The sequence below is a fragment of the Pituophis catenifer genome, unplaced genomic scaffold (assembly GCF_029215685.1).
Source record: "Pituophis catenifer annectens isolate HBS135680 unplaced genomic scaffold, rPitCat1.0.hap2 SCAF_2, whole genome shotgun sequence".
Taxonomy (NCBI): domain Eukaryota; kingdom Metazoa; phylum Chordata; class Lepidosauria; order Squamata; family Colubridae; genus Pituophis; species Pituophis catenifer.
This window is the reverse complement of record NW_027256882.1, coordinates 14,964,207-14,991,238: the sequence shown is the minus strand read 5'-3', so window position 1 is coordinate 14,991,238 and position 27,032 is coordinate 14,964,207. Positions and strand designations below refer to the sequence as shown.

The window sequence follows — 27,032 nt, the reverse complement described above, 5'->3', positions numbered from 1 at the left end:
TTTGATAGGGGTAGTCACACACGCTGTGTGCCCCCTACCCTAATGGATATTAAGACAGCCTTTGTATATAGTTAATATGTTTTGTTATATGAATAAATACATTTATCACATTTATTCATGCATCTGCCTTTGGACTCTTCTATGCTCCTGGGTGTTTTCTACGATCCCAATTTCCACAAAAACAATGTCCAGGAAGGATGAGACTCTCAAATGAGCTACTAAAGACACAATCACATCTGGCTGAATACTTTAATGGAACCTGTACCAAGCGGATGGTAAGACTAAATGACCTCTTAAATTCCTTCCTTCTAACTCTGTATTTCTAAATGTGACATTCTTCACTTAAGAAGCAAACATAAAAAATGCAAGTAGGGGTCCCAACCTGTGGGCCACAGTTTCACTTACCTTTGCTACCGGTTCGCTCGCACATGCGCAGATCATATTTGATGATGTCCGGGTGGGTGGGCGGAGCCTCCCACCACCACTGTTACCTGTTCACCCGAACCGGTAGCAACCCACCACTGCTTCTTTCCCCCCTCCCCCCAGTCTGACAGGTGACAAGATAGGGCAAAAATGTAAAATGTGAGGACAGTCGTAAGTTCGAGGACTGGTCAAAAGTGTGAGGACCAGTCAAAAATAACTTTTTCAGCCCTCTGAGTAGTCCATATGCACAAAAGGACTAACCAGAGAGCTGAAAAAAGTCATTTCTGACAGGTCCTCGCACTTTTGACTGGTCCTCACACTTATGACCATCCTCACATTTATGCCCGTGCAGCATTCTTAACAACCATGTCACTCATTTCACAACTGCTTCTCTTCAACATGGTGACAAGATAGGGCAAAAATGTAAAATGTGAGGACAGTCGTAAGTTCGAGGACTGGTCAAAAGTGTGAGGACCAGTCAAAAATAACTTTTTCAGCCCTCTGAGTAGTCCATATGCACAAAAGGACTAACCAGAGAGCTGAAAAAAGTCATTTCTGACAGGTCCTCGCACTTTTGACTGGTCCTCACACTTATGACCATCCTCACATTTATGCCCATGCAGCATTCTTAACAACCATGTCACTCATTTCACAACTGCTTCTCTTCACCATGATGACAAGATAGGGCAAAAATGTAAAATGTGAGGACAGTCATAAGTTCGAGGACTGGTCAAAAGTGTGAGGACCAGTCAAAAATAACTTTTTCAGCCCTCTGAGTAGTCCATATGCATTAAAGGATTACAGCAATAGAGAGGGATGAAGGAATGGAAATTAGAGTAGGAGTGAGGGTAAGAGAGGAAGGAAGAGAGGAGGAGAAGGAGAAAGAAAGAGGAAGTAGGGAGGAGAAAAAGAGGGTGGGGGGAAGAGAAAGTAAGAAGGAAAGAAAAGAGAGAGGTGGTAGGTTTGAGGAGAAAGATTGCTGTACAATAAAAAAGATGAAAGGGAAGAAAGCCAACCCCAAGCAAATATAAAGATATTAAGATAAAGAATGAATTGTTAAACTTTAAAGAATAAAAGAGAACAAATATGAATTAATAGCAATAATTAGAAACACACATACAAACATACAATGTATTTTCTTTGAACAGAATATTTGGCCGGTTCACAAATTTAAACAGCGTTTAGTCATTTCAATTAAATTTACAATTTCTATATTTCCTTTTTGCCATATTTATTCCTCATCTATTTTTTAAAAAAACCAATATTACCCTTCATCCTCATCTCTAATCTTAATCAAATTCAATTTTTCCCTTCTATTCTATATTATACCCCTTCCCATTGTCATCTATTTTTATATCCATCCTCACATTGTTTAATTATGTAATTATGTAATACAGTTGTTTAATACAAATTCAACATTTTAATATAAATCAATTAGTTATAAAACTATCTTTTTGTATATTAATCAATATGAACATGAATATTCCAATTATTTCCATGCAATCCAATTTCTTACAAATCAATTAATTATATTTACCAATAATAATAAACCAAATAATTTCTCCCATATATTCCTCCGAACCACAACTTAACCATTTCTGCTTTCAACACAATATACAATTAATAGTATCTCAATTATTACAATTCCCTAGTTAAATACAGCTTTTTTTCCTTTGTGTTTTAAAATCTTGAACTCTCCTCCTAAATTTCCCATTGTTTACAGTTTTTCACCTACCTTTTTTGGGGAGGAAAAATAAAAATAAAAATAAATCTCTCTCTGCCTCATTTTGTCACGCTGCACCAAAGACCCTGGTTTCGGTTTCGTTTTCGTTTCTGAAGCTTAGCTAGGGGGAAAAAAAACTGCTTTACACTGATTGCCTGTAGGGCGGCCCTTTGAAGCCCCGGGCAAGAGTTTAAACAGTTTTTTTTTCTTCTAGCCATCAGCTGGGGCTCAAGAAAAATCGGGACTTTTTTGAAACGCCGCGGGACGCAGGACAAATTGCTCAAAAGCGGGACTGTCCCGCCAAAAGCGGGACGTCTGGTCACCTTACTCTACATGCGACTCCTTAACAGCCAAGACCCTCCACATGCCTCTTCTGCTAGAGCTGATGGGGTGGGCAGATGTAATCGGAAGAGAGGATCTCATTCCATGAAGGACTTCGGAGGTCAAAAACAGCACCCTCTATTGGACCCGGAAGCAAACTGGCACTGAATGCATCTTGTGGAGCAGAGGTGTAAGGTGTGCCATTCTTGGGGTACATAGAACTGCCCACACCATCCCATTTTGTTAACAGCCGACACCTTCCAGATGCTCTTCAAGGGCAGCCCCATATAGAGTACATTAGAGTAGAGCATCCAGGATGGCTGCATACATTTGACTAATAAATCAATAAACTCTGGGCATCCCTAAGGAAGCAGTCTGGAGAGGCGGGGGAGGTGGTGGTGTGAGTGACCTGGAGAAAGAGGCCCCAGAACAATTGGGCAGGGCAGCTACCTCTCCTTCCTCTGATGTCCGCAGGCAAAAGCTGTCCTGGGCTGCTTCGGCCTGTCTTGTGTTTAGCTCCTTTTCAAAATCCTGGCTCAGGAAGCAGCCAAGCTTTTCAATTGCTAGGGATTCTGCAGACCCACAACTGCCAGAGTCACACAGCGGATGTAACTGGGTCAGTCATGCACCCGGGAGGTTCCTTTGCACAATCTCACATTGGGTTAACGGCAACCACTTTGGTGAATTGTGTCTGGATCCCATTTGCAGGAGATGCTGCACCATAAACGGACCAGTCAGTTGAAACAGATGAAGGTTATGCCTGCTGGGAACCCAGAGAGAAAAGAGAGGATCTGAAGGGGAGGCTCATCCTGCAGACGGCCGGTTTCCAGGGACTCACCAGGAATTGGAAGCTCCCTTTAATGGCCTCGGCCTTCTTCATTGGTAGAGATACAGATGGGTGAAAGGGAGGAGAAGGTCCCTCTAACTGAGCCTCCGTTGGGTTCTGTTTTCCCTGCAAGGTTGGCCAGGAAGTGAGGCTGGAAGGAGGGAGGAGACTTTCATCTGTTCATTTCTGCAGAAATGGAGAGCCTGACCTTTGGGACAGAGGTCCAAATCTAGCATGTTGTGTAAAATACAACTCAGCTATTCACACAGAAAGTTTCTTATTTACAAGTAATCGATGTGAATTCTTTCACAGGATTAATGTTCATGTTGGGTCGTGGGAATGAAGAGGCAGGAGCAAGGTAGTGCGTGACAACAGCTCTTTAATGCAGGGTGTGAATTCAGCAAAGATACAGGAACACAGCTCCCTTTATATACCTTGCTGGGCCGGGAGCTGACCAATCACAGTTGACCCATTGTATTTCAAATCTCCCGCCAAAACTATATACATAACAGTTCACATCTGGTCAATTACATTTGTCCTTTTGGGCACAAGATCACATTTGTTGCAGTTTATACAAGAGAGCAAAACCTTCCAATCAGAGGTGACATTCACTTACTTTCTCTACTGGTTCGGAAATGTGAGGGCACACGCGCCCCCTTTACTTGTTCACACTGCCTCTCCACATGCACACAGCGTTCCATGCATGCGCACGGCTTCAAAATGTGCCGAAATAGGACGGCATAGCGCCAGGACAGGTGGCTACTACCAGCTGAATTCCACCTCTGCTTCCTATCCTATCATTTGTCAGGAATTGCCTGTTGCAGGTCTGTAGTTTGTCTGTCTGTCTCTCAAGGAAGCTGGCAAAGAGGGAGCTTAGGCACTCCGATAGCTAATTTGATCCGTTCCAGCTTTGGCTGGCATGTTTCTACGTAATTTGATTAGTTTCTGGCTGGCTTGGTGCTTAAAACAGGATTTGAGACTTTTCTGCTGATGGGATGGTTTTTCCTTCCCCCCCTTTGCTAATTAAGAGCAGAAACTTCAAAGCTGCAAGCCAGCAGGGGGCGCCATTCTCCAGCTCATCCGTGTTTCCAGAAATTCTTAGAGCATTGCTGAGACTCTCCCATCTGAAAGATTTTCAAAGATTTATATACTTTTCTGTTCTATATTTTATATTCTTTAACTATCAAGCTATCCCCTCCTCTTCCACACAGACAGGGCCTAATTTCCACTCTGTACATGCTCGGTGGAAAGGTGACTGCAGAAGAAAGGAGATATATATTTTATATGTGGCCCAAAACAATTCCTTTTCACTCAGTGCTGCCCAGGCAAGCCAAAAGGTTGGATATGGCTGCTTTAAAGCATTTTGTGAGGATTCAAAATTAGCGTCTTCTACTGATCGAAAGTTTTAGAAATGCATTTTAATTATTAGACATCTACGACTGGCCACCTCACACAAGCAGTTGGGCAAACACAATAAAAACAATACAGTATAAGTAGAACAGGAGACCATGAATACAATACACAAAAGTGAAATGAGCACCGAGACTTTGGGAGCTGCTGATGACCTTGAGCTGGCTCTTGGACCATGGACCAACTAAACAACTCTTTTGAATGTTCTTCTTTTAAATAAACACACACTCACACTTGGAAGGCAAGGCTTTACTTTGGTTGAGGTTCCTGGGGACATTGCTAATTCCATGACCTGAAAATCAAACTGGTACTATAGGACTACAATTAATTACAGCCAGGGCTGCCTGGGATTTTAAGCTTCATTATTAGCACTTTAAAAGGGGATATTTGTGCTTTTAACTAGAGAGGCTGGGTCTCTTTTTTTTTTAACTTTAAGGAAGCATAATGTCTATGGAGATTCTCAGTCATCCGGGTCATGGTTGTCCCAAAGGTGCTTTTTCAAGAGGCAGCTGGACTTTCTGTTTTTTCTTTGAAGATGTTTTGCTTCTCACCTAAGAAGCTTCTTCAGCTCTGACTGGATGGTGGGGAATGGAAGGATTTGGAAGGAGAAAACGGAAGGAGGGTTACGACATCATCTATCTCCAATCTACAACACAGTCCTTTCAACAGTTCCAAGAAGGCTCCACACCCACTTGCACCACTCAGGTGACCCTGATGACACACAGATAAATCTCCAGGTGACCTTAAGAACTTAGTAGAAGAATGCAAATGTCTAGCTCTCTGCAAGGAGTTTAAATCCTTCCATTCCTCCTCATCCAGTCAGAGCTGAAGAAGCTTCTTGGATGAGAAGCGAAATGTCTTCAAAGAAAAACCAGAAAGTCCTGTTTAAGGAAGCAGGTTTTCATCTCCTTAGCCAAGGCCTTTTCTTTTGGTATCTGAGAACTTTCTTCCTCAGCAACTACACAACAGAAAATGTCTTCTGGAAGTCCTTGGATACACTTGCAAGCATTAAGCAAGATACAAATTTCTCTGGAAAAGGGAGTATGTAGACCATACGGTTTGCCACTTGTGGAATGCCCTCTAGGACCATCGTTTTCTATTGTTCAAGTTTTGCATTTAATCCCTCTCTTTTATCTCTTGCTTTCTAACATATCACATATACCAAAAACATGTATTGTTTCTGTAACTGATAAAAAGATTTGGGGCCCTGTCACAGGTTCTTTTAACTATATTCCTGCCTGAGTAGGGGGTTGGACTAGATGACCTCCAAGGTAATAGGAGCCTGAGTGGCGTAGGAGGCTAATGCCTCCTAAAGGCAGCATTTAACATCCAGCTGCCTGCAATTACTGTGAGTTCAATTCTCCCCAGGCTCAAGGTCGACTCAGCCTTCCATCCTTTCTAAGGTGGGTAAATTGAGGACCCAGTTTGTGGGGGCAATAAGCTGACTTTGTATAAATATACAAAAGTATGAAGGCTATTGCTTAACGCATTGTAAGCCACCCTGAGTCTCCGGAGAAGGGCAGCATATAAATCAAATTAAAAAAAAAACAACGGTCCTGTTATTCTGTAACAGCCAACAATAACACAGCTCCCTAGGCAACACACACACACATACATACCCACACTGCTCACACTTTTCACAGCTACCCCCACCTGCATTCCTCATTGTGAGTTCTGCTACAGAAAAACACCCCTTTCTAACCGCTTTACTTCCACACAAAAATACCCACCTTCTTTCCCCACACCCTCAGTCCTTTCACAGCACAACTTTTACTGGCCATTTTGTTGTACTCTTCCTGGGGAGAGGCCTTGAAGAGACAGGACGAAAACACCACAGCTGGTAGCAACGTTCTGGACAGACGCCTCTCTCTCACACACAGCCCTTAAGGTCCCAAAGTGATGCCTGCATTTGCAGCCTCTTTTCAGTGGTTCCTGAAATCCTTGTGCAGCTTCAGCAGCTCCTCGGCTCAAGGAAGGAGAAAGCGATTCAGCATGTTGAGTCCCGTCGCGTTCCCATTGTTCTCTATTTACGTTGCCTCCAAAGGGAAAATTCAGAAAAAAGAAAAATGTTATCTTAAAATCAACTACGTCCCTTATTAATCAGTGGTGGTCTTTGGAAGGTGGAAGGAAGATGGCAGCACTCTTTGCCTTCTTAGCTGACATGGTAAATATGGAATGGGAGACAATATATACCTTCTTGGCTATGAAAGCAATGCCAGGTCCTTCTTTATCATCTCCCAAATAATAAAATTGTGTGTTCTTTTCAACACAGTTGAATAAAAATAATAACATTACGGCCTCAACCTTTTACTTTTCCAAACTTAATACGTATTAGCCAAAGGCTGTCCTGAGCTGCTTCGGCCTGTCTCCTGGCATTTGGCTCCTTTCCAAAATCCTGGCTCAGGAAGCAGCCCAGAGTCTCTTTTGCCAGGGATCCTCCAGACCCACAAAGGCCGGATTCACACAGGAGATGTAACTGGGTCAGTCATGCATCTGAGAGATTCGTTTCCATAACCTTCTCACACTGGGTTTCCTGCAACCTTGGTGAATTTTCCCTTCAGGGACTTGTGTGCATTGTGTGTGGATCCCAATTGCAGGAGATGCTGCACCATAAACTGACCAGTCAGTTAAAACAGAGGAAGGTTACACCTGCTGGGAACCCAGAGAGACAAGAGAGGATCTGAAGGGGAGGCTCATCCTGCAGACGGCCAGTTTCCAGGGACTCCCCAGGAATTGGAAGGTCCCCCTAATGGCCTCGGCCTTCTTCATCGGTAGAGATACAGACGGGTGAAAGGGAGGAGAAGGTCCCTCGGTTAGCCGGAGCCTCCATTGGGTTCTGTTTTCCCTGCAAGGTTGGCCAAGAAGTGAGACTGGAACAAGGGAGGAAACTTTCATCTGTTTATTTCTGCAGAAATGGAGAGCCTGACCTTTGGGACAGAGGTCCAAATCTAGCATGCTGTGTAAAATACAGTTCAGATATTCACACAGAAAGTTTCTTATTTACAAGCAATCAATGGGAATTCTTTCACAGGATTAGTGTTCACATCTGCTCAATTACATCTGTCCTTTTGGGTACAAGATTACATGTGTTGTACTTAATACAAGAGAACAAAACCTTCCTATCCTATCATCGTCAGGAATTGCCTGTCGCAGGTCTGTACTTTGTCTGTCTGTCTGTCTGACAAAGAAGCCGGCAAAGAGAAAGGGACCTTACACAATCCAGCAGCTAATTTGATCAGTTCCATCTTTCGCTGGCTTGTTTCTCCGTAATTTGATTACGTTCTGGCTGGCTTGGTGCTTAAAACAGTATTTGAGACTTTTCTTCTGATGGGATGGATTTTCCTTCCCCCCCCCCCTTTGCTAATTGAGAGGAGAAACTGCTAAGCCTCAAGCCAGCAGGGGGCGCCATTCTCCACATCATCTATTTTTCCGGAAATTCTTAGGGCCTTGCTGAGACTCTCCGGATTTGAAAGTTTTTTCAAAGATTTATATTCGTTTGTGTTCTATATTTTATATTCTTGAACTTTCAAGCTATCCCCTCCTCTTTCACACAGACAGGGCCTAATTTCCACTCTGTACATGCTCAGTGGAAAGGTGACTGCAGAAGAAAGGAGAATATTCAAGCCCTGAAAAGACAGTTGAATGTTTCTCATACTTTGTTCATGATAGGAAATGTAAAATCAGCTGAATTTGGAGATCATAATAACAAAAGTAATCGGAAGAGGGATTTATTATTTTAGTCCAAGGAGTCTCCGGAAGAACTGCCAAAGGAGAGAGCAGCCATCTTAGTTTATTGTGGGAAAAGAGAAGAGTTTGAAGCTTCCTAAAGATTCATGGCTTCACCAGAGAAGAAAAGGAAACAGGGAATTTATATACTGTATTTGATACCTTTGGCATTTTCCCATAGAAAGAAATATCTTCGCCTTGAAGATGCCACAAAAAAGCCTTTCTCTTGAGGTTCCCTCTGTTGATGCAGGCCAGGACTGCACTGGCCTTTTTGGCAGCTCCACCTGATCCCCTCCCCCTCGCCTGCGCCCCTCCCCCCAGGTTTAGAGAGCCCCCCCCTCTTTTCCGACTCCCGCAGCTCTGCCCCTCCCCCAAGAGGCGGAATGCCTGGAAGGGGATTTCCTGATGGAACTTTCGCTTTCCTTTCCCCTCCTCTCTGGCCGGTTGCGCCTGGCCATCTGCCTAGCAACAATGACGACATGGGGATATCTTTTTTCTACTGGTTGAGCTTGTCCAATCGCCGGCTTGCTCTGGGTTGTTGCGTTGTTGATCGCCCGGGCAGCGTCTTTCTCTGCCTGCGACTTCAGAAGCCCTGAGCGGAGGCTGAGGATGGCGGCCAGGATGGCTCTGCGCTCCCTGTCCCTTGTGGTGGTGGTGGCGGTGGTCGTTCTGCGGGAGAGCTGCTTCGGTGAGTCCCTTTGGGGGTGTCGGGGGTTCCGGCCCCTTTTTCTACTGTTGGGAATCCATCCAGGGAATCTCTCTCTCTCTCCCAAAAAGTTTCTTCCCAGAAAGAGAATCCTGCTTCGGTCCTTTTCCTAATCCGCTTCCCCATCCCCCCCTCTGGCCACTCTCAGAAGGGATGGATGGGACTCTGCTGCCTATTCCCCCCCAGGAGAGCCCCCCCCCCGGAGCAGGACAAGAGTGGCCCCTCCAGATCTCAGTCCAGTCTACCTGGGCGCCCCCGAGCCCAGTTCTTTCCCAATTTCAAAGTGGAGGTTGTGGGAAAGCGGCATTTCCATGGGATCAGGTCAATTCGCGAACCTCCTGGCTGCCTTCGCCCAACCCCTCCGCCTGGGTCGCCTCTCCTGCCTTTTGGGGGGCTTGGTGGCTCTTGGTGGCTTCTGGTGCTGGGAGGACCCGGCTTGTTTCTGGAAGCGGTTTGGTGTATTGGCCAATGCCAAGGCTGGTGCCATTGAACCGTCAGGCTAAGGCTGCCCTGTGAATGCAGCAGGAGAAGAGCCTCAAGAGAAATGCTCCTTCAATAATGTTTCTGCCTTTAGGACGTTCACTTTCTCCTCCATCCTAAACCCCAACATCCCCAGAGCTTTTCTCTAGGCCAGGCAGGGATTTTACCACCCAAAATCCTCCTCCTTCCATTCCAGGATTGCTCAGCATGGGTCAGTTTGCAGAATCCAAAGTATTTAAAATGTACTGTTATTCCTTAGGAATCAGGAAGGGGCCTTGGGGTGTTCCCAGTTGTTTGCTTTGAGAAACTACCGTTTGAATAGAGCAGCTTTTCAGAAGGCATTAAAAAAGCTGTCAGGGTTTATAATGTTTTGTTAGAAAGGGATTCAGAAACTGAATTGGTTAAAGATTGTATGATAAAGTGTGCACAAAATTTTGCAGAACCAGTGATGTTGGAAACATGGGAAAAAATATGGGTTTAGAATGTTAAATTTACACAGTCGCAGAATTTGAGGGAAAATTTTTATAAAATGTTTTATAGATGGCATTTAGATCCTAAGAAATTGTCGTGTATGTACCCTAATGTTCAACCAAAATGCTGGAGATGTGATTGCCTAGATGCCACAGATTATCATATGTGGTGGACTTGTAAGAAAGTGAAGGCTTTTTGGATAAAAATTTGGTGGGTTATGCAAAACGTTCTGAAGAAAAAAATTCAGTTCTCTCCACAATTGTTTTTATTGGGTATAGTTAAGGGTTTTACATTGGGTGAAGTAAAGTTGATATTGTATATGAAAACAGCAGCGAGATTACTGATAGGTCAATATTGGAAAAATGATGCTATGCCCACTATTGAAGAATGGACTTTGAAGATGGCTGGTTTTGCAGAGATGGCGAAGATTTCAGCATATCTAAAAGATCGGACACAAGAGACTTATGTATGGGAGTGGAAAAAGTGGATAGATTATGTGCAGAATAAATATCAAACTAGGAAATATCAGATAGCTTTTAATGGAATGGATTATATAGTGATAGAATAATTGGATTGTGAAAATGTGAAGAATATATAGTGGGTGGAGGGGTTCAAGTTTTATAAAATATGTCTTTGATTTGGATTATACTCTGTGGAAGTCTGGGGGGAGGGGAGGGTTAGGGGGTTAGGGAGGGTTGGGGGGGGTTTGGGAGGGTTAGAGGGGTGAAATTGGGGAGAAAATGTATTTGTAAAACTTTTTCAATTAAAAAAAAAAGCTGTCAGGATCTTAAGGATTAAATAGGCTGGGTTGGAGGCAGAAGAAGAGAAGAACCTCTGGAGGGTGACCATGAATTGAATCGCTTGCTTGGACACAGACAGGCCCAAACTCACCAGCCGTTCCTGACTGGAGGCACTTTCACCATTGTGAGGATGCCAAACCTATGCACACCTGTGTTATAGTCACACGTGTCATTTCTGACATGAAGAGGATTCGTGGCTGTGAGGACGCCCAACCTGTGTTACATTCACACGTTTCTCCTCCCAGGCAGACTTCAGACTTCCTCATTGCTCAGCCCCACAAAGGAAAGAAGCAGGTTCTGGATCATGGAGAGTCCGATCCCCCCTCCTTCTCTTAGAGAAAAGCTCTGATCCCTTTGGATCAGATGTGATCTCCCCAGAACAGGAAGTGGATCTGGGCCTCCCTCTCCCCAAAAGCTCTGAGAAGCCCCTGGGATTGTGGGAGGAGCAGGAAGAGGGAGGCCCAGGCCTTTCATTTCCGTGGTGTCTAAGTGCCTGGAGGCGGTACGGGTCTGGATGGATAGAAACAGGCTCAGACTCAACCCCTCCAAGACTGAGTGGCTGTGGATACCAGCATCGCCTGATCTAGCTACCCCATCACTTTTGATGGGAGGGGAGCTACTTACTCCCTCTGAAAAGGCTCACAATCTTGGCGTCCTCCTTGATCCACGGCTGTCCTTGGTGGACCATCTATCGGCCGCAACAAGGGGGGCCTTTGCACAGGTTCGCCTAGTGCGCCAGTTGCGGCCTTTCCTAGACAGGGATGCCCTCCGTACAGTCACTCAAGCTCTCATTGTCTCTCGGTTGGATTACTGCAATGCCCTCTACATGGGGCTGCCCTTGTGGCGGCTGCGTGGGTTGTTACGGGAGCTTCCCGTTACTCTCGTGCAACATCTCTCCTGCGTGAGCTGCACTGGCTGCCGGTGGCCTTCCGGATCAGCTTCAAGGTGCTGGTATTGACCTCTAAAGCCCTACATGGCATGGGCCCGGGGTAGTTGCAGGACCTCCTCCTACCGGCCTCCCACTGCCCTGTGCGTTCACACAGAGCTGCCCGCCTCCGGGTGCCGTCGGCCAGACAGTGTTGGCTGGCGGCTCCCAGGATGAGGGCGTTCTCTGTGGCCGCACCGACCCTTTGGAATGGGTTACCCACCGAGCTCCGGACAGCTCCCGATCTCCGCACTTTCCACGCTGGCCTGAAGACATGGCTGTTCCAGCAAACTCCCTGATCATTCTACGAGGTTTTAAATCTGGGGATTTTAATTTTGGATTGGTTTTAGATTTTATTGTTATTGTTTTTTATTTATGTGAGCCGCCCCGAGTCCTTCGGGAGAAGGGAGGCATATAAATTTTAATAATAAATAAATAAATAAATAAATAAATTTGGACTGGGAAGGGCTGGGAGACCATACTGGAGGAAATGGGCAGTAGGACCACAGGTAGTCCTCGATTTACAACAATTCATTTAATGACCGTTCAAAGTTTCAATGTCATTGAAAACTTTTCACACTTATGACCATTTTAGCGTCCTCATGGTCACGTGACCGAGATTTGGATGCTTGGCAACTGGTTCATATTTATGACGGTTGCAGTGTCCCCGTATCACCTGATCCCCTTTTGCAACGTTCCGACAATCAAAGTCAATGGAGAAGCCAGATTCACTTAACCAGGTTATTAATTTAACAACTGCAATGATTCATTTAACAACTGTGGCAAGAAAAGTTGTAAAATGGAGCAAAAAAATCACATAACAAATGTCTCACTTAGCAACAAAAAATGTGGTCTCAATTATGGTCATAAGTCATGTACTACCTGCATTTATTTCTCTGGGCTTTGGAGGTTCTGCCCTTTTGTACGCAGACCCAGGTTCTGCCCAAATAAGTCCCATGAACGATCCTGAAAATGATCTTCAAAATCTTTGGTGCCCTGAAATAATTTCTGATCTGAAGAGCTTTCAGAATGAACACAAACAAGGAGCCTTGGAGATTTTCCAGTTTAATCTTATTTTCTTTTAATTCTTTTAATCCACAAATAAGCTGTTGTTTTTCTGTTCATTGGGCAGCCTTAGAGTCTCTTCCGTGTTTGTATTTTGACAATAAGAACTAAACAGTGACTTAATGTGATTTTTTTTTTGGTCATTGTTAGTAAAGTTTAGCATAGTTTTCTGTCTTGTGAATTGAGCCTGTCCTCCAAAGAAGGGCTGAAAAAACTTTGATGCTCCTCATTCCGGAGTTTGCATGATAGAAACTGACATAATTTTGTATGTTTATCTTGGATTCCCCAGAGGGGCTTTAAAGATGACAGGACCCTCCAGACAGAGACTGAATTTAGGGAGAGGATCCCAGCTGAGCCCCCCACCCCAAATATGGGCGATGGCAGCAGGAGCTCCCACCATCCTCCTTGGGGGCAGGGGGTGGGGCCAGGGTGGAGGGGCCAATGGTTTTCTGGGGGTGAGGAGAATTCTGGGAGTTGAAGTCCAAGTGTCGGAGTCTGAGAAACTCTTAATTTAGGCCTTTACTTGAGAGTCACTGATCATGTGAAGAGTTGGGTAGCCAGGATCACAATCCCCTCCAAGGTGGCTGAGGGGCATTTCTGCCTTTCTTTGTGCTGACCAAGTGCAGGATCAGCCCCAGAGGAGGAGAAGGGTCAGAGCAGCTTCTGGGGAAAGTGAAGGGGGAGATTCAGAGGAAATCTGGTGCATTGCAAAGGTCCTTGAATGAGAGTTTGAGGGCCCTAATTGGGTTGCTGAAAGGAAGAAATCTTGGTTTAATCAGACTGAGATTTTCTGTGGAAGGAGGAGGAGCCCCTCTGAGTCCTGGGTTCAAAAGCCGATTCTTGCTCAGATGGCTGAACTCTGGGAGGGGAGGGGGGATTTTCCAGCCAGGAAGAGGGGGGGAACAGGGGTGAGGAGGAAGATCTGGGGGGCTAAGTCACTCCATTGCTCCTTCCTTCCCTCCCCCCTTTGCATTTCCCCATTTGGGTTTCCCCCAAAGGATCCCATGGCCTCTGGTCTCACCCGGATTCCCCCTCCCCCATTTTATAAAACCCCTCCCCAAATCTGCACCTATTAACAGTCCAGGTTGGCCTTCAGTGAAGTCAGGATGGGGTTTTTTTTGTTCTGTGAATGGAAAGGAGGGGGGACCAGGGGGGGTTTCCTGCTGCTTTTGAGCTTCTGGGAGGGTGGAATCCCCCCTTTTACCTGTGGAGCCATTGCAGCTTCCTTGGGGCAGAGGCTGAGCAACCCAGAAGGGGGTTTGAGGGAGGCCTTGCTGGAAGGGGGGAGGGCACAATTGGGGCAGGTAAAGTTTGGGGGACCCTCCCCTCCCCTCCTCTCTCACCCCCCCACCCACCTTCCCTTCCCTCCAACCCTTCAGTCCCTCCAGAAGCTCCTTTTTTTCCCTCTCAGTCGCTCCCTCATTTCCATCTCCTGCCTCTTCTTCCACCATCTCCCCCTTCCTTCCTTCCCCCCTTCCCTCCTCTGCCCCCCAACTCTCCTCTTCCTTCTTCCTCCCCAGAGCCTCAGATGGGAGCCTCCATGGGATCAGGGTCCTTGGCTGAAGCCCCCTAACTTTTCCCCTCTGGCTCCCTTCCAGGCGCCTCCTCCCACTCTCTGAAGTATTTCTACTCCTCCATCTCGGAGCCCAGTCAGGGGCAGCCCCACTTTGTCATTGTGGGGTACGTAGATGGTCAGGTCTTTGTTCAATACGACAGCAACAGCCGGAGGATGAAGCCTCGAGTCTCCTGGATAGAGAAGGTGGGGAAGGAGGATCCCCAGTACTGGGACACAGAGAGTCGGAAACAATGGGATGTTGAGGAGTCGTTCAGAAGAGGCCTGGAGATTCTGAGGAGTCGCTACAATCAGAGCGAAGGTGAGTGATGGGTCAGGTGGCTCCTCCGGCCCCATAATCCCCTCCCCAGGAACCAGAGGGGGGAGAAATGGGTCCCTTCAAAGGGAAAGGCTGCTTCCACACCTTTTAAAAAGTCTTTTTTTATATGTTTATTCTTTTTGAAAAAATCAATATAAGTTTCTCCTTCCCTCCATAGCTGACATTTTCTGCCAATTGCAGTTAATAAAAAGATGTTTAGAGTTATCCTTCTGTCTTTCTGAATGTTGACATGGATATGGATATAAACTGAGGTAAAAAGAGACCGAAATCTCCCCTCCCCCCATGAAAGATGGAGGATCTTGTCTTGGTGGATCTCCTGCTGTGGGGGAGGAAGGGAATCACAGATCCCCCCCAAAAAAAACCAGGCAGGTGGATCCTAATTAGATCCTGGGGGAAGCAGGTCCTTTTCCTTCTGTCTGTTTCCACCCCAGAGAAATGAGGGATCGAGTGCAGATCCACCTGGGGAGACTAGATCCCTTTCCTTCTCCCCCTTTTTGGAGGGGTGAGAGGGGCCCAAATGCCAGGAGCTTCTTCTCACCCTCCAGTTGGAAGGAGAGGCCGGGAGGACCAAATGGGGGGCTGGGGGGCTTTTGTGGGGGGGGGAATCTCAGGGCCAGGATCCTCCCAATCTTCATGGGGAAGAGACAGAAAAGAAAGAAACCTCCATTTGGGGCCCTTCCAGAATCTCTCAGAGCCTTCATGGCTTCCCATCCTTGGTCCCTCAGGCTGAACTCCTGCATTGCCCTCTTGGTGGGGCTGCCCTGGAGGGAGGGAGACTCTTTCTTCTGCAGCCCCCCCCTTCTGCCATCTTTGGGGGACAAGATTCACCTTCAAGGAACCTTATTTGGGGAGGGTCTGCAAGGAAATGTGTGTGTAAAGAGAGGCTGCTTTTGGCTGAAGAAAAGCTTCTCCACAAACAGGAGCCATTTTCCCTCCTTTCATCCCAAGGAGCTGCAGCCCCCCCAATTCTTCCACCCTTTCCTTGCCCCTCCCCCTCTACAGGTGACCCCCAGAGCTCTGCCAGTTCTGCCCCTGATCCCTGAGGGTCTCCCCAGATCCCTCCAGGCCCCCTGCTGGCCTCTCAGGGGAGCAGAGCTGGACCCAGAGGGCTCCCCCTGGTGGAGGAAGGAGGAAGGAGACCGGCCAGAGTGGAGGGGAGCCTCCTTTCCAGGCTCAACGGCCCCAAATGTCCCAACCTTTCCTCAAAGGGAGGCTGCTTCCACCTTCCCATAACCTGAGTCGCCTCCTCTGGACCTTCCCAGGCTCCCTCCTCTCCTTTCGGAGGTCTGGTGACCAGAAACTGCTCATAATATTCCAGATGTGGTGGCACTCTTGATTTATGTAAAGGCTTTCTGACATTAGCTTTTGTGTTTTCAATACTAATTTAATGATCCCTCACATCCTGTGCACCTTTTAAATTTTTAAATATAATTTGTATTAAACCTTTTGAACAAGAGATAAAAACTAATAGAAGGTAACATAAAGTAAAGGAGATAAAAGAAAGAAATCAAAGGAAAAAACCGATTGAAGAAAATGAAGAAAAAAGACACCAAGAAGTGATTTTTGATATTTTTCATGGCAGTTCTAAGGTAAATATATTTTAGCCTCTCTAAAGCAGCTTTTCTGCACCTTTTGACCCTGGAGGAACCCTTGAACTATTTTTCAGGCCTCAGGAAACCCCTGAACATCCAGCCTCAGAGATAGGCCGGAATTGTTTCATGGATAGACCTGTAGAGATGCATTAATAGTGTTCTTCCGCTAATAATAAAAAAAAATGAAACTTGCCTTTTCGATTTGTTGCAGAGATATTCAGTTCTGTGCCAAACATGAGATAAAAACACATTTCCTCGCAGGATCCCTTCCCCTGAGATTGTTGGGTGTGATCCTCTCCTTTTGAGATTGGACTCAGGGGTTCAGTTGGGCTTGTTGCTGATGTACCTGCCTCCCAGCTGCGTTACAACAGCCCTGCCTGTGCTGCTAGAGGCGGTAGCTGGGCTGACGGTGGAGTTCCCCAGGCTTATGATACTGGGGGACTTCAATTTGCCGTCACTTGGTGAATCCTCAGATGCGGCTCAGGAGTTCATGGCTTCCATGACAACCATGGATCTGACCCAAGTAATTCAGGGTCCGACTCATTGGGTGGGGGGGACACACACTTGACCTGCTGTTTCTTTCAGGGCAGTGGAGATATGATCTGGAATTAAGGGGTATAGATGCTTCTCCCTTGTCGTGGTCAGAACATTTCCTGCTAAGGTTAGACTTCAGGACGCTACTCCTCCATCGCAGGGAGGCGGAACCGATTAAGTGGTACCGCCCCAGGCACCTAATGGATCCTGAAGGGTTCCAGAAGGAGCTTGGGGAGATACCTGACTCCCATGTCCACAGTCCGGCTGAGTCCCTGGTGGCTGCCTGGAAAAGGGCGGCATCTGGGGCACTGGACCGGATTGCGCCTTTGCGACCTCTCCATGGCAGTGGATCCAGGAAAGCTCCCTCGTTTACCGAGGAGCTCCGGGAGATAAAGCGCCAGAAGAGACGTCTAGAGCGACGCTGGAGGACCAGTAACTTTGAATCTGACCGAACACTCTTAAGAGCCTTTATTAGGACTTTTTTAGTGGCAATATGGGCGACAAAATGTTCGCATTTTTCTGCACTTATTGCATCCGCGGATTCGTGCCCAGCCGCCCTATTTAGGGTGACTTGCTCCCTCCTTAATGTAGGGGGAGTGGAGGAGCCCTTGCAGGGTAGAGCTGAGGAGTTTGTGCAGTTTCTGTCGGATAAAGTTGCTCAGATTCGGATGGACCTGGACTCTGATTGGGCAATTCCGACCGAGATGACGGGGACAGGTCTTAGTCCTATTGTGTGGGATGAGTTTGAGCTTGTGACTCCTGAGGAAGTGGACAAGGCTGTAGGAGCGATGAGTTCCTCCACTTGTTTGTTGGACCCGTGCCCCTCCTGGGTGGTTTCGGCCAGCAGGGAGGTGACACGAGGCTGGCTCCAGGCTTTAGTTAACGCGTCCTTGAGGGAAGGGGCCTTCCCGCAACCATTAAAGGAAGTGGTTGTAAGGCCCCTCCTCAAGAAGCCTTCCCTGGATCTAGCAGAATTAAAGAACTTTCGTCCAGTCTCCAACCTACCCTTTGTGGGAAAGGTTGTAGAGAAAGTGGTGGCACTTCAACTCCTGCGGTCATTGGAGGAAACGGATTATCTAGACCCTTTTCAGTCTGGCTTCAGGCCTGGCTACAGCACGGAAACTGCTTTGGTCACGCTGATGGATGATCTCTGGTGAGCCTGAGATGTGGGTCATTCCTCCATCTTGGTGCTACTTGATCTCTCAGCGGCTTTCAATACCATTGACCATGGTATCCTTCTGGGAAGACTAAGGGAGCTGGGAGTGGGAGGCACCATGTTACGGTGGTTCTCCTCCTATCTCTCTGGTCGGTCATAGTCGGTGTTGGTAGGAGGACAGAGGTCAACCCCTAGGCCCCTCGTTTGCGGGGTGCCTCAGGGCTCGGTCCTCTCTCCCCTCCTATTTAATATCTACATGAAGCCGCTGGGTGAGATCATCCGATGACACGGGGTGAGGTATCAGCAATACGCGGATGATACCCAGCTGTATATCTCTACCCTGCGTCAATTCAGTGATGCAGTGGATGTGATGTGCCGGTGCCTGGAGGCTGTGAGGGTCTGGATGGGAGTCAACAGGCTCAGACTTAACCCAGACAAGACCGAATGGCTGTGGGTATTGTCTCCTAAAGACTATGTTGACTGTCCATCCTTGGTTCTGGGGGTGGGGGAGAAATAGTCCCCCTCAGAACAGGCTCGCAATTTGGGTGTCCTCCTAGGATTAGAGCAACATCTGACAGCTGTGGCTAGGGGGACCTTTGCACAGGTTCACCTGGTGCACCAATTGCGACCCTACTTGGATCAGGAGGCTCTCCTCACAGTCACTCATGCCCTTGTCACCTCACGGTTAGATTATTGCAATGCGCTCTACATGGGGCTCCCCTTGAAAAGTGTTCGGAGACTACAGTTGGTCCAGAACGCAGCCGTGCAAGCTGTCGTGGGTGCACATTACACCAATTCTCTGCGAGCTGCACTGGCTCCCTATTGGTCTCCGGTCACAATTCAAGGTGTTGGTTATTACCTTTAAAGCCCTACATGGCTCAGGGCCAGGTTGTCTTTGAGACCGCCTTCTACCGCATAGCTCCCAGCGACCGGTAAGATCCCACAGAGTGGGTTTCCTCCGGGTCCCATCAGCTAAACAATGTCTGCTGGAGGGCCTGCAGGGGAGGGCCTTCTCTGTGGCTGCCCCAGCTCTCTGGAACCAGTTACCTCCTGAGGTCTGGACATCCCCACCCTATTGGCCTTCCGAAAAGCAGTGAAGACCTGGCTATTCTGGCAGGCCTGGGGCCGTTGATCTTGCTCTTGCGATCTGGCAAGATCCGGCCATGAATGGTATGAATGAGTTTTAATGTTTTTAATTTTTAAATGTTTTTATTAGGATTTTAAATGTATTGTGAGCTGCCCTGAGTCTTCGGAGCGGGGCGGCATATAAATTGAATTAAATTGAAATTGAAATTGAAAATTTCATCTTCAACTGAAAGAAGACAGTTTCTGTCTTAGCTTTTGATGCTTCTGAAGTACGACAGAGCTTGTTCTCAGAAGTTGAAAACTGCTGCCACATGTTCAGGGCCTTCCTGTGAATGGCAGGAGATTAATCTTGGGCAGAAATCCAGAACTCTTTTTCCCATGGGGAGATCAGGGAATCTCCTCTCGAGAGCAGGATCAGACTGCAGCTCACTAGGATCTTCCTCTTCCTCCAAAGGGAAGTTCTCAGGCTGAGCAGAAGATGCAGAGAAAGGATCCCTCACCTGTCAATCCTGGGTGTGGAAAGGGAGGGAAAGGACTGGTCAGTTTAGTTCAACTCTACTTACAGGTGGTTTCTCCTTAGATTTGAGAGTTCCTGGCATCCTTCCTCCCTCTCAAGCCCAAACAGGAGTAGGGACATTTCAGGGTTTGCTTTTGGTTTTTTCAAACATTTAGTTTTCTTTTAAATCCAAGATTCTGTTCACTTGAAGTTGAAATATCTTCTCCAGGGCCTTGCAGAGACTGTGAACTTCAAGCTCCTTTCAAAGGTCAATAACCCTTTGGGTCTCCAGATCAGACTGGGCCACTTGCTGCTGTTGCTAAGGAAAATATTCCTTTGTGGCCCTTCAAGGCTTCATTCCCACATTGCACTAAACCATGGTTTGTTTCTGGTTAACACAATGTGGGAACCAGCCCTTGTGACTTGGTGCTATTTCTGAACGTAGACCAAGATTTATGGTCACAGAGGGATCCCTGCAAGCTTTTGGATAGATCAACCAGATCCTCTTTGAGACCACGACATTCTCAGTCCCTTTTGCAGCCGCAGATTCAGGCAACTGTTCCCTCTCAGGGATCCCTTCCTCCCCCCCACCTCCCCCAGAGGAACAGCAGAAAGAAAGATGGAAGGATCTCTGTCCCTCCGTTTCTTTTACCAGTGTTTCTTTTCTCAGTCTCTCTTGGGATCCTCTGCTGGCTTTTCCAGATTCCCATTTCCTGAGGAGCTTCAGGGACTCTGTACTGGGGGGAGGGGGGGAAATGCAGGGAGGCAGGTAGAGGGAGGAGAGAAGGGCGGTTAGTGATGGGGGTTTCTTTTCCTTGAAAGCTAGGGAGGAAATGAGGGTCTCAGTGCCTCTGTCAAAGTCCCTGCAGGGAGGGAGGCAGCTCCATCTATCTTTGGGACTCCCTAAACCATCCTCCTGTCTATCTTTTAGGCCTGCACACATGGCAGAACATGTATGGCTGTGAGCTCCAGGGAGACGGGAGCAAAGGAGGGTTTGTCCAATATGGCTACGAAGGGAGGACCTTCATCATCTTCGACAAGGAGACCCTCACTTGGGTGGCTCCTGTCCCCCAGGCCCAGATCACCCAGAGGAAATGGGATGCTCTTCCAGGAATGACTCAGGGATGGAAGTCCTACCTGGAGGAAATCTGCATTGAGTGGCTGGAGAAGTACTTGTCCTACGGGAATGAGACGCTGCAGAGGAGAGGTGAGCATCTGAATGCAGACTTTCCTCCTTTATGACCGGATCTCTTGTGCACATTCAGCCCCTTTGGGTCCCTGGTCTGGAGCTTGTTTGCCCTGGTAGGAATCCTCCCCTCCCCCCTTTCAGCCTCTCTCCAAGACACGGGAAGCCCTGTTTGGTTCCCATTGCAGCCATTCAATGGACCAGGAAATGCAGCCTCTGCCTGGCAGCTGCCTGGGTGGATCAGGCAGGACAATCACTTAGTGGTGTCCTGTTCACTGCCCACAATAAGGCAACCATTTGGGGCTATTCAATGAAACCTCCACTAGCCAAACTGTAGTCAAGTGTGGTGGGCACCTTTAATTTCCCCCCATTAACTCTGCTTCTCCCCACATCCCCATAGGGGGCTCCACTTCTACCATTAATAAGACATTATCAGTGCCCCCACTTGGGCAAAGAAGGGGATGGATGAGGGGTTCTTTTCTTTTCTTTCCAGGACGGTGGGGGGAGCAAAGTTTCTGTCAAAACTCAAACAGGTTCCCACAATTCTCAGTGAGCCTTTCTCAAAACAACCCCCTCCCCACCTTCAGGAACACCCCTCACCCCACAGGGCGGCTCACGTTATAATCGTTTCCTAGAATTTTTTATTAGTTTACCATATAGACCCATGATGGCGAACCTATGGCACGCGTGTCACAGGTGGCACGCAGAGCCCTTTCTGCGGGCATGCCAGCCATCGCCCCAGCCCAGCTCCAAAGCACATGCGTGCACCTCCCACCTGCCAGTTGGTCTTCGGGTCTCTGCCACGTATGTGCATGGGGGCGGGGCCTTCCCCGATCTCTGCAGGTTCCACCCTCTGCAGGTGCCTCTCCGTGGCAGGAAGGCAGGAGAAAGCTAGGATTCGATGGGGGAGAAACTGTGAAGATTGGAGAAGGCACGGAAGGCAGGAGAAAGCCAGGATGTGATCTCCACAGTTTCTCCCTCATCGAGTCCTAGCTGCCTCCCCCCACACACACCCCGTTTTGGGCCTGAAAAGCCTCCTGCACCAACCCGGAAGCCAAAACGGGGCCCAGGGCGCATGCGCGGGGAGCACTCACATTGCATTTTGGGGGTCTGTCACGGGGGCACCAAAAAGGTTAACCATCACTGATATAGACCATTCCTCTCCCCTAGGTCTACCGATTCCCCCCTGGGGTCCTTAATCCCTCCAGGATCAGTTGGATGAAATTAGGATCAATGGGGGAATCCACTCCCCCCCCCCCCCACTGATGATTGCCAACAGCCCATCCCAGCCTGGGGAGGACCTTCTCTCTCTTCCATTGGCATCAATCTCTCTCTCCTCCCCCCCCCCTGCTTTCAGAGACAAAATCTCTTTTCCAAATTGGTCTGTGTGAGATTCCCTTTGATCTCTCTTCCCTTGGAAAGAGGCTTGGAGGAGCCTCTGGTTCAGGGGAGCAGAAGAGGATGCAAAAAGTAGGGAGAAACTTCTATGTTGTTGTCGTCTTTAAGGGAACTTAAAAGAGCATCTGCGCTATCCCTCCCCTGAAGGGAGCAGCCCAAGATCAGTCAGAGTTCAAAGCAATCAGAAAGGAATTTTCTTGGACCTTCAATTTGCTTCTGGAGGTTTTTCAGGTTGAGTCCCTGGGAACAGTGGTGGGTTTCAAAAATTTTTACTACCAGTTCTGTGGGTGTGGCTTGGTGGGTGTGGCAGGGGAAGGATACTGTAAAATCTCCATTCCCACCCCATTACAGGGGAAGGATATTGTAAAATCTCCATTCCCACCCCACTCCAGGGGAAGGTTACTGCAAAATCCCTATTTCCTCCCAATCAGCTGGGACTTGGGAGGCAGAGAACAGGTGGGGGCAGGGCCAGTCAGAATTTTTACTACCGGTTCTCCGAACTACTCAAAATCTCCGCTACCGGTTCTCCAAAACTGCTCAGAACCTGCTGAAACACACCTCTGCCTGGGAAGGACTCAAAATCAGGAGTTCTTGTGGTTGAGCGTTTTTCAGATTTGGAGCATTTCCTGAAACTCTTGGAGACGCTGCAAGTGTGGAATTTAAATCTTTGGGTTAAAACTAAGTGGTGGGAGATTTCCTGCCCCTCCAAGTTTCTCATCCACGGAAGGAAGGGAAGGGAAATTAGAGGAGGAGAGAGGGGAAGAGAGGAGGAGAAGGAGAAGGGGAGGGGAAGTAGATAAGAGAAGAAGAGGAGGAGAGAAAGTAGGAAAGAAAGAAAAGAGGGAGATGGTAGGTTGGAGGAGAAAGATTGCTGTACAATAAAAAAGAGGAAATGGAAGAAAGGCAACCCCGAACAAATACAAATATATTAAGATAAAGAATGAATTGTTAAAGAATAAAAGGGAATAAACATGAATAAATAGTAAAATTAGAATTTAAGGGCAAATGAAGATATTGTGTATGTAAGTAAGCATAGAAATAGTGAAATATGATAAAAAAGGGGAGGGAGATTTTGGCAAGAATTGTAATTGAGTAAAATATATTTGAATTTAATTAATTGTATAAGACAAGAAACGGCCAATACTCTGTTCAAAAAAGATGTGGGGAAATGGGGGGGGGGGCAATAAAACTTGTAAATGTGCAAGTTTCTCATCCACCTTCCAGGCTCTGGAGGGGCTCAGAGTTAATTCTGGGGGTGCCGTTTCTGCAGAGATCCCAAAGGTGACGGTGAGCAGCAGGACAGAGGTGGAGGATGGGATGGAGACGCACATCTGCCAGGTCCACGGCTTCTACCCCAGGGAGATCGATGCCTCCTGGACGAGGGACGGGGAGGTCTGGCTTCATGACACCCTCCATGAGGCTGTGGCCCCCAATGCTGATGGGACCTACCACTACTGGATCAGTGTCAAGATCGATCCCAAAGAGAGAGACCGCTATCGGTGCCATGTGGAACATGACAGCCTGCAGGAGCCTCTGGACTTGGAACTGAAGGGTGAGAGGCTGCAGGGAGGGGAAGGCTGGGCTCTTTGGCAGCCTGGAGGGTTGTGGGAGAGAAATCTGACCCCAATTGTGTCCAGGTGTGAATATACCTGAGCTTTAATCCACTGGTTTTCCCAGTGTTTGAGGTTGGTGAAGCTGCAGGGACCAGACCATAGAACTGACTTCAGGTGATGGAAACTACAGAATCCCATCACAATACTTGGCCGATCCTGATGAAATGCCCTTAGATCCTCTCTGAGGCCTTCCCTGTTTCTTGCCCCCAGCAGAAAAGCAGCAGTTATGCTGAGCACCAGAAAGAGATTTCCTTTTGTTTACAATTCCTAAAGTAGAAGAATCAGGAGTCTGGTAGCCCCTTTTCTGAAGGCAAATTCTGATTAAACCGGATGAACTGCAGCTGAGTTCAGGAAATGCAGAGAGTAGCTGGACTGATGCTTCAGGAGTCAGAAAAGAAAGTACCAAAGTCTCAGTTTTTTCTCATTAGAGACTAACAGGATTTCCTGCTTTAAAGGTCAAAAGGTCACTCTGTGTTGCTGCTCTAAGAAAGAAGTTGCACATTATTTTATGATACGATACATGAATTCCCGAGGCTCAGCATAAATCCCAAGGAAAAGATCCCTCTCTCATAAGCGTCCCTAATGTTTTTTACATGGACGTCCAAATTTGCAAAATTCAAATTCTAATTTTTTTATTGATGATTGTCACCACGATACAAGAAATATTCAAATGTAATTGTTATGCTGATATCCCAGGGAAAATAAAATATTTCTTTTATTTTTCTGGTTGTTTATAGCAAGCATCAATTCACAGGTGGCATGATTGCTATTCAATGGGAATCCTGAATTTTGTGCAAGAGAAATTTAAATTTGAAGTTCCTGCCTCAAACCTGCCCCCCCTCCCCCAAGCAATACCAATTTATGATGCTTTGCTAAGACCATACTTGGAATTCTTCATCCAGTTTTGGTTGCCACAATATAGAAAAGATGTTGAGACTCTGGAAAGAGTGCAGAGAAGAGCAAGAAAGAGGATTAGGAGCCTGGAGGCTAAAATATATGAAGAGCAGTTGCAGGAATTGGGCATTTCTAGTTTAATGAAAAGAAGGACTAGGGGAGACATGATACGTTCCAATATCTCAGGGGCTGCCCCAAAGAAGAGGGAGTCAAGCTATTCTCCAAAGCACCTGAGGGCAGGACAAGAAGCAGTGGGTGGAAACTAAACAAGGAGAGAAGCAACCTAGAACTGAGGAGAAATTTCCTGACAGGGAGAACAATTAATCAGTGGAATGGCTTCCCTTCAGAAGTTATGGATCCTCCATCACCAGAAACGTTTCAGAAGAGACTGGAGAGCCACTTGTCTGGAAGGGTACAGGGCCTCTGGAATGAGCAGGGGGTTGGACTGGAAGACCTCCAAGGTCCCTTCCAACTCTGTGACTCCGTTATTCTATTTCTGCCATTTGTGGGACCATCCAGAAGTCGGATATCACCATATTCCATTTTTCATGCTGAAGTTCTGGAAGCACAAATTATAATTTTTTTTTATTCCTGGACTGGCCAAGGAAAATGAAAGTGTATATTTTTTTAAAAAAGTCTAGGTGATATGAACTATTTTACTTTAAATAATAAAATGCAAACATTCAAACTGAAGAAAAAAGCATACAGAGCTGCCCATTTCCACTCAGGGTCATGGCTTATTGGAGCAGCCTATAAAAACAACAAAAATGTTTTTGTTTTAACAAATTTTGTTTACATTATTGTGTTGGTGAAGTTTTTGTTTTGCAAGCTGCTAAGGGGCCTGGTGGCTCTGCAGACTGATAGCATTGTGATTAACATCAGCTGTCTGCAATTACTGTAAATTCGAATCTCACCAGGCTCAAGTTTGACTCAGCCTTCCATCCTTTCTAAGGTAGGTTAAATGAGGACCCAGTTTGTGGGGGCAATAAGCTGACTTTGTATAAAAATATACAAAAGTATGAAGGCTATTGCTTAACGCACTGTAAGCCTCCCTGAGTCTCCAGAAAAGGGCGGCATATAAATCAAATTTTAAATTTTTTTAAAAAAAATTAAAAAAACAAGGCTGAAAACGGCTGTTTTTGAGTGGAAAAGCCAAAGACACAAAAATGAGCCCATGGAGTTTTTAATTTTGGGTATTTCCAGCTGTCATTTCTTTAGGTCATGTTTTGGGTTCTCCATCAATGATCTGCTCTTTCTCCGCATTCAGAACCAACCAATTCAAAATCCAACCTGGGGCTCATCATTGGCTGCGTTGTGGCTGCTCTTGTCCTGGTGGGTGCGATTGCTGGAATCCTGGTATTCTTCAGTAAGTATCATTTTTTGGGGGGTGATGGAAGGAAGATGGGAAGACTCCCCCCAAGTCTTTCCCTTTGGGAAACTTATCAGCTTCAGAAGCCCTGTTTTCCCAGCCCTCTTGGTGAGCATCTGAGATCTCAGCCTCTTGCTGGGACTCCAGTCTCGATTCAGCTGAGTCTGAGATTCAGGCAGTCCTGTCTTCTTCTGAGCTGGGAAGAGGCATCCCAGTTCTCTCCCTTTCAAAGGCTTTGATCAAAGAACAGCAGAGAAGGATTTCCATGGAAACCTTCCTCCCCTCCCAGCTGCTGCTGCTGCTTCCCCCAATTCCCCTCCATCCATCTCAGAGGCAGCAGCTCTCTCTTGGGGCAAATCAGGAGATACATTTGTATTTTGAAGATCTTTCTGTCTTTGTTCATGGGACAAAGTGACTGTGAAATATCTCTTGGGGTTCTTCCTCCTACGGAGGGAGAGTTTGGATGATCTCTGTTGGCTTCTTTTGAGCTTTCACTGATTTTTATCTTTGCAGAGAAACGTCAGGATGGCTACAAAGCAACGCCAAGTGAGTGACTTGTCCTCTTTACATGTAATCTCCGATTTAGAGCTGGGACCAGAGGCACCATTAATTGAGAGGGTGTGTGCATGTATGTTTGTGTGTGCTATCTTCCTCTTCCTTCGAAGATCCAGGCTGGGGAAGATGGGCCCCCTTTTCATTACAGCTAGGCCAGGGGTGGATTCCACTTACCTTTGCTAATGGTTTGCACTGGGAGCGTGTGCAGCACTTCTGCGTGCGTGCAGTGCTTCTGCGCATGCACAGAGTGTCCATGATGGCAGGTGGGCAAAGCCTCCCACTGCCGCTACTACCCGTTCGCAAGATCCGGAGCGAACCAGTAGGAACCCACCACTGAGCTAGGGGGTTAGTGGGAGTGGAGTCCTCCAGGAGAAACATCTGGGAG

The 27,032-nt window shown here is 47.1% G+C and overlaps 1 protein-coding gene across 2 annotated transcripts in view; it reads left to right on the top strand.

Annotated features, from left to right (window-relative positions):
- LOC139311798 (class I histocompatibility antigen, F10 alpha chain-like) overlaps nucleotides 1-27,032 on the top strand; it is a 50,038-nt gene that overhangs the window by 20,016 nt on the left and 2,990 nt on the right. Inside the window, exons 1-6 of one of the 2 annotated variants that reach the window (XM_070936314.1) lie at nucleotides 8,984-9,117; nucleotides 14,475-14,750; nucleotides 20,564-20,839; nucleotides 23,487-23,768; nucleotides 25,991-26,089; nucleotides 26,606-26,638. In XM_070936314.1, coding sequence (XP_070792415.1) covers nucleotides 9,039-9,117; nucleotides 14,475-14,750; nucleotides 20,564-20,839; nucleotides 23,487-23,768; nucleotides 25,991-26,089; nucleotides 26,606-26,638 — 1,045 coding nt within the window. In that variant the 5' untranslated portion in view covers nucleotides 8,984-9,038. Of the gene's footprint in view, nucleotides 1-8,983; nucleotides 9,118-14,474; nucleotides 14,751-20,563; nucleotides 20,840-23,486; nucleotides 23,769-25,990; nucleotides 26,090-26,605; nucleotides 26,639-27,032 lie in introns of those variants that run through there. The other variant, XM_070936315.1, reaches the window with a different exon arrangement.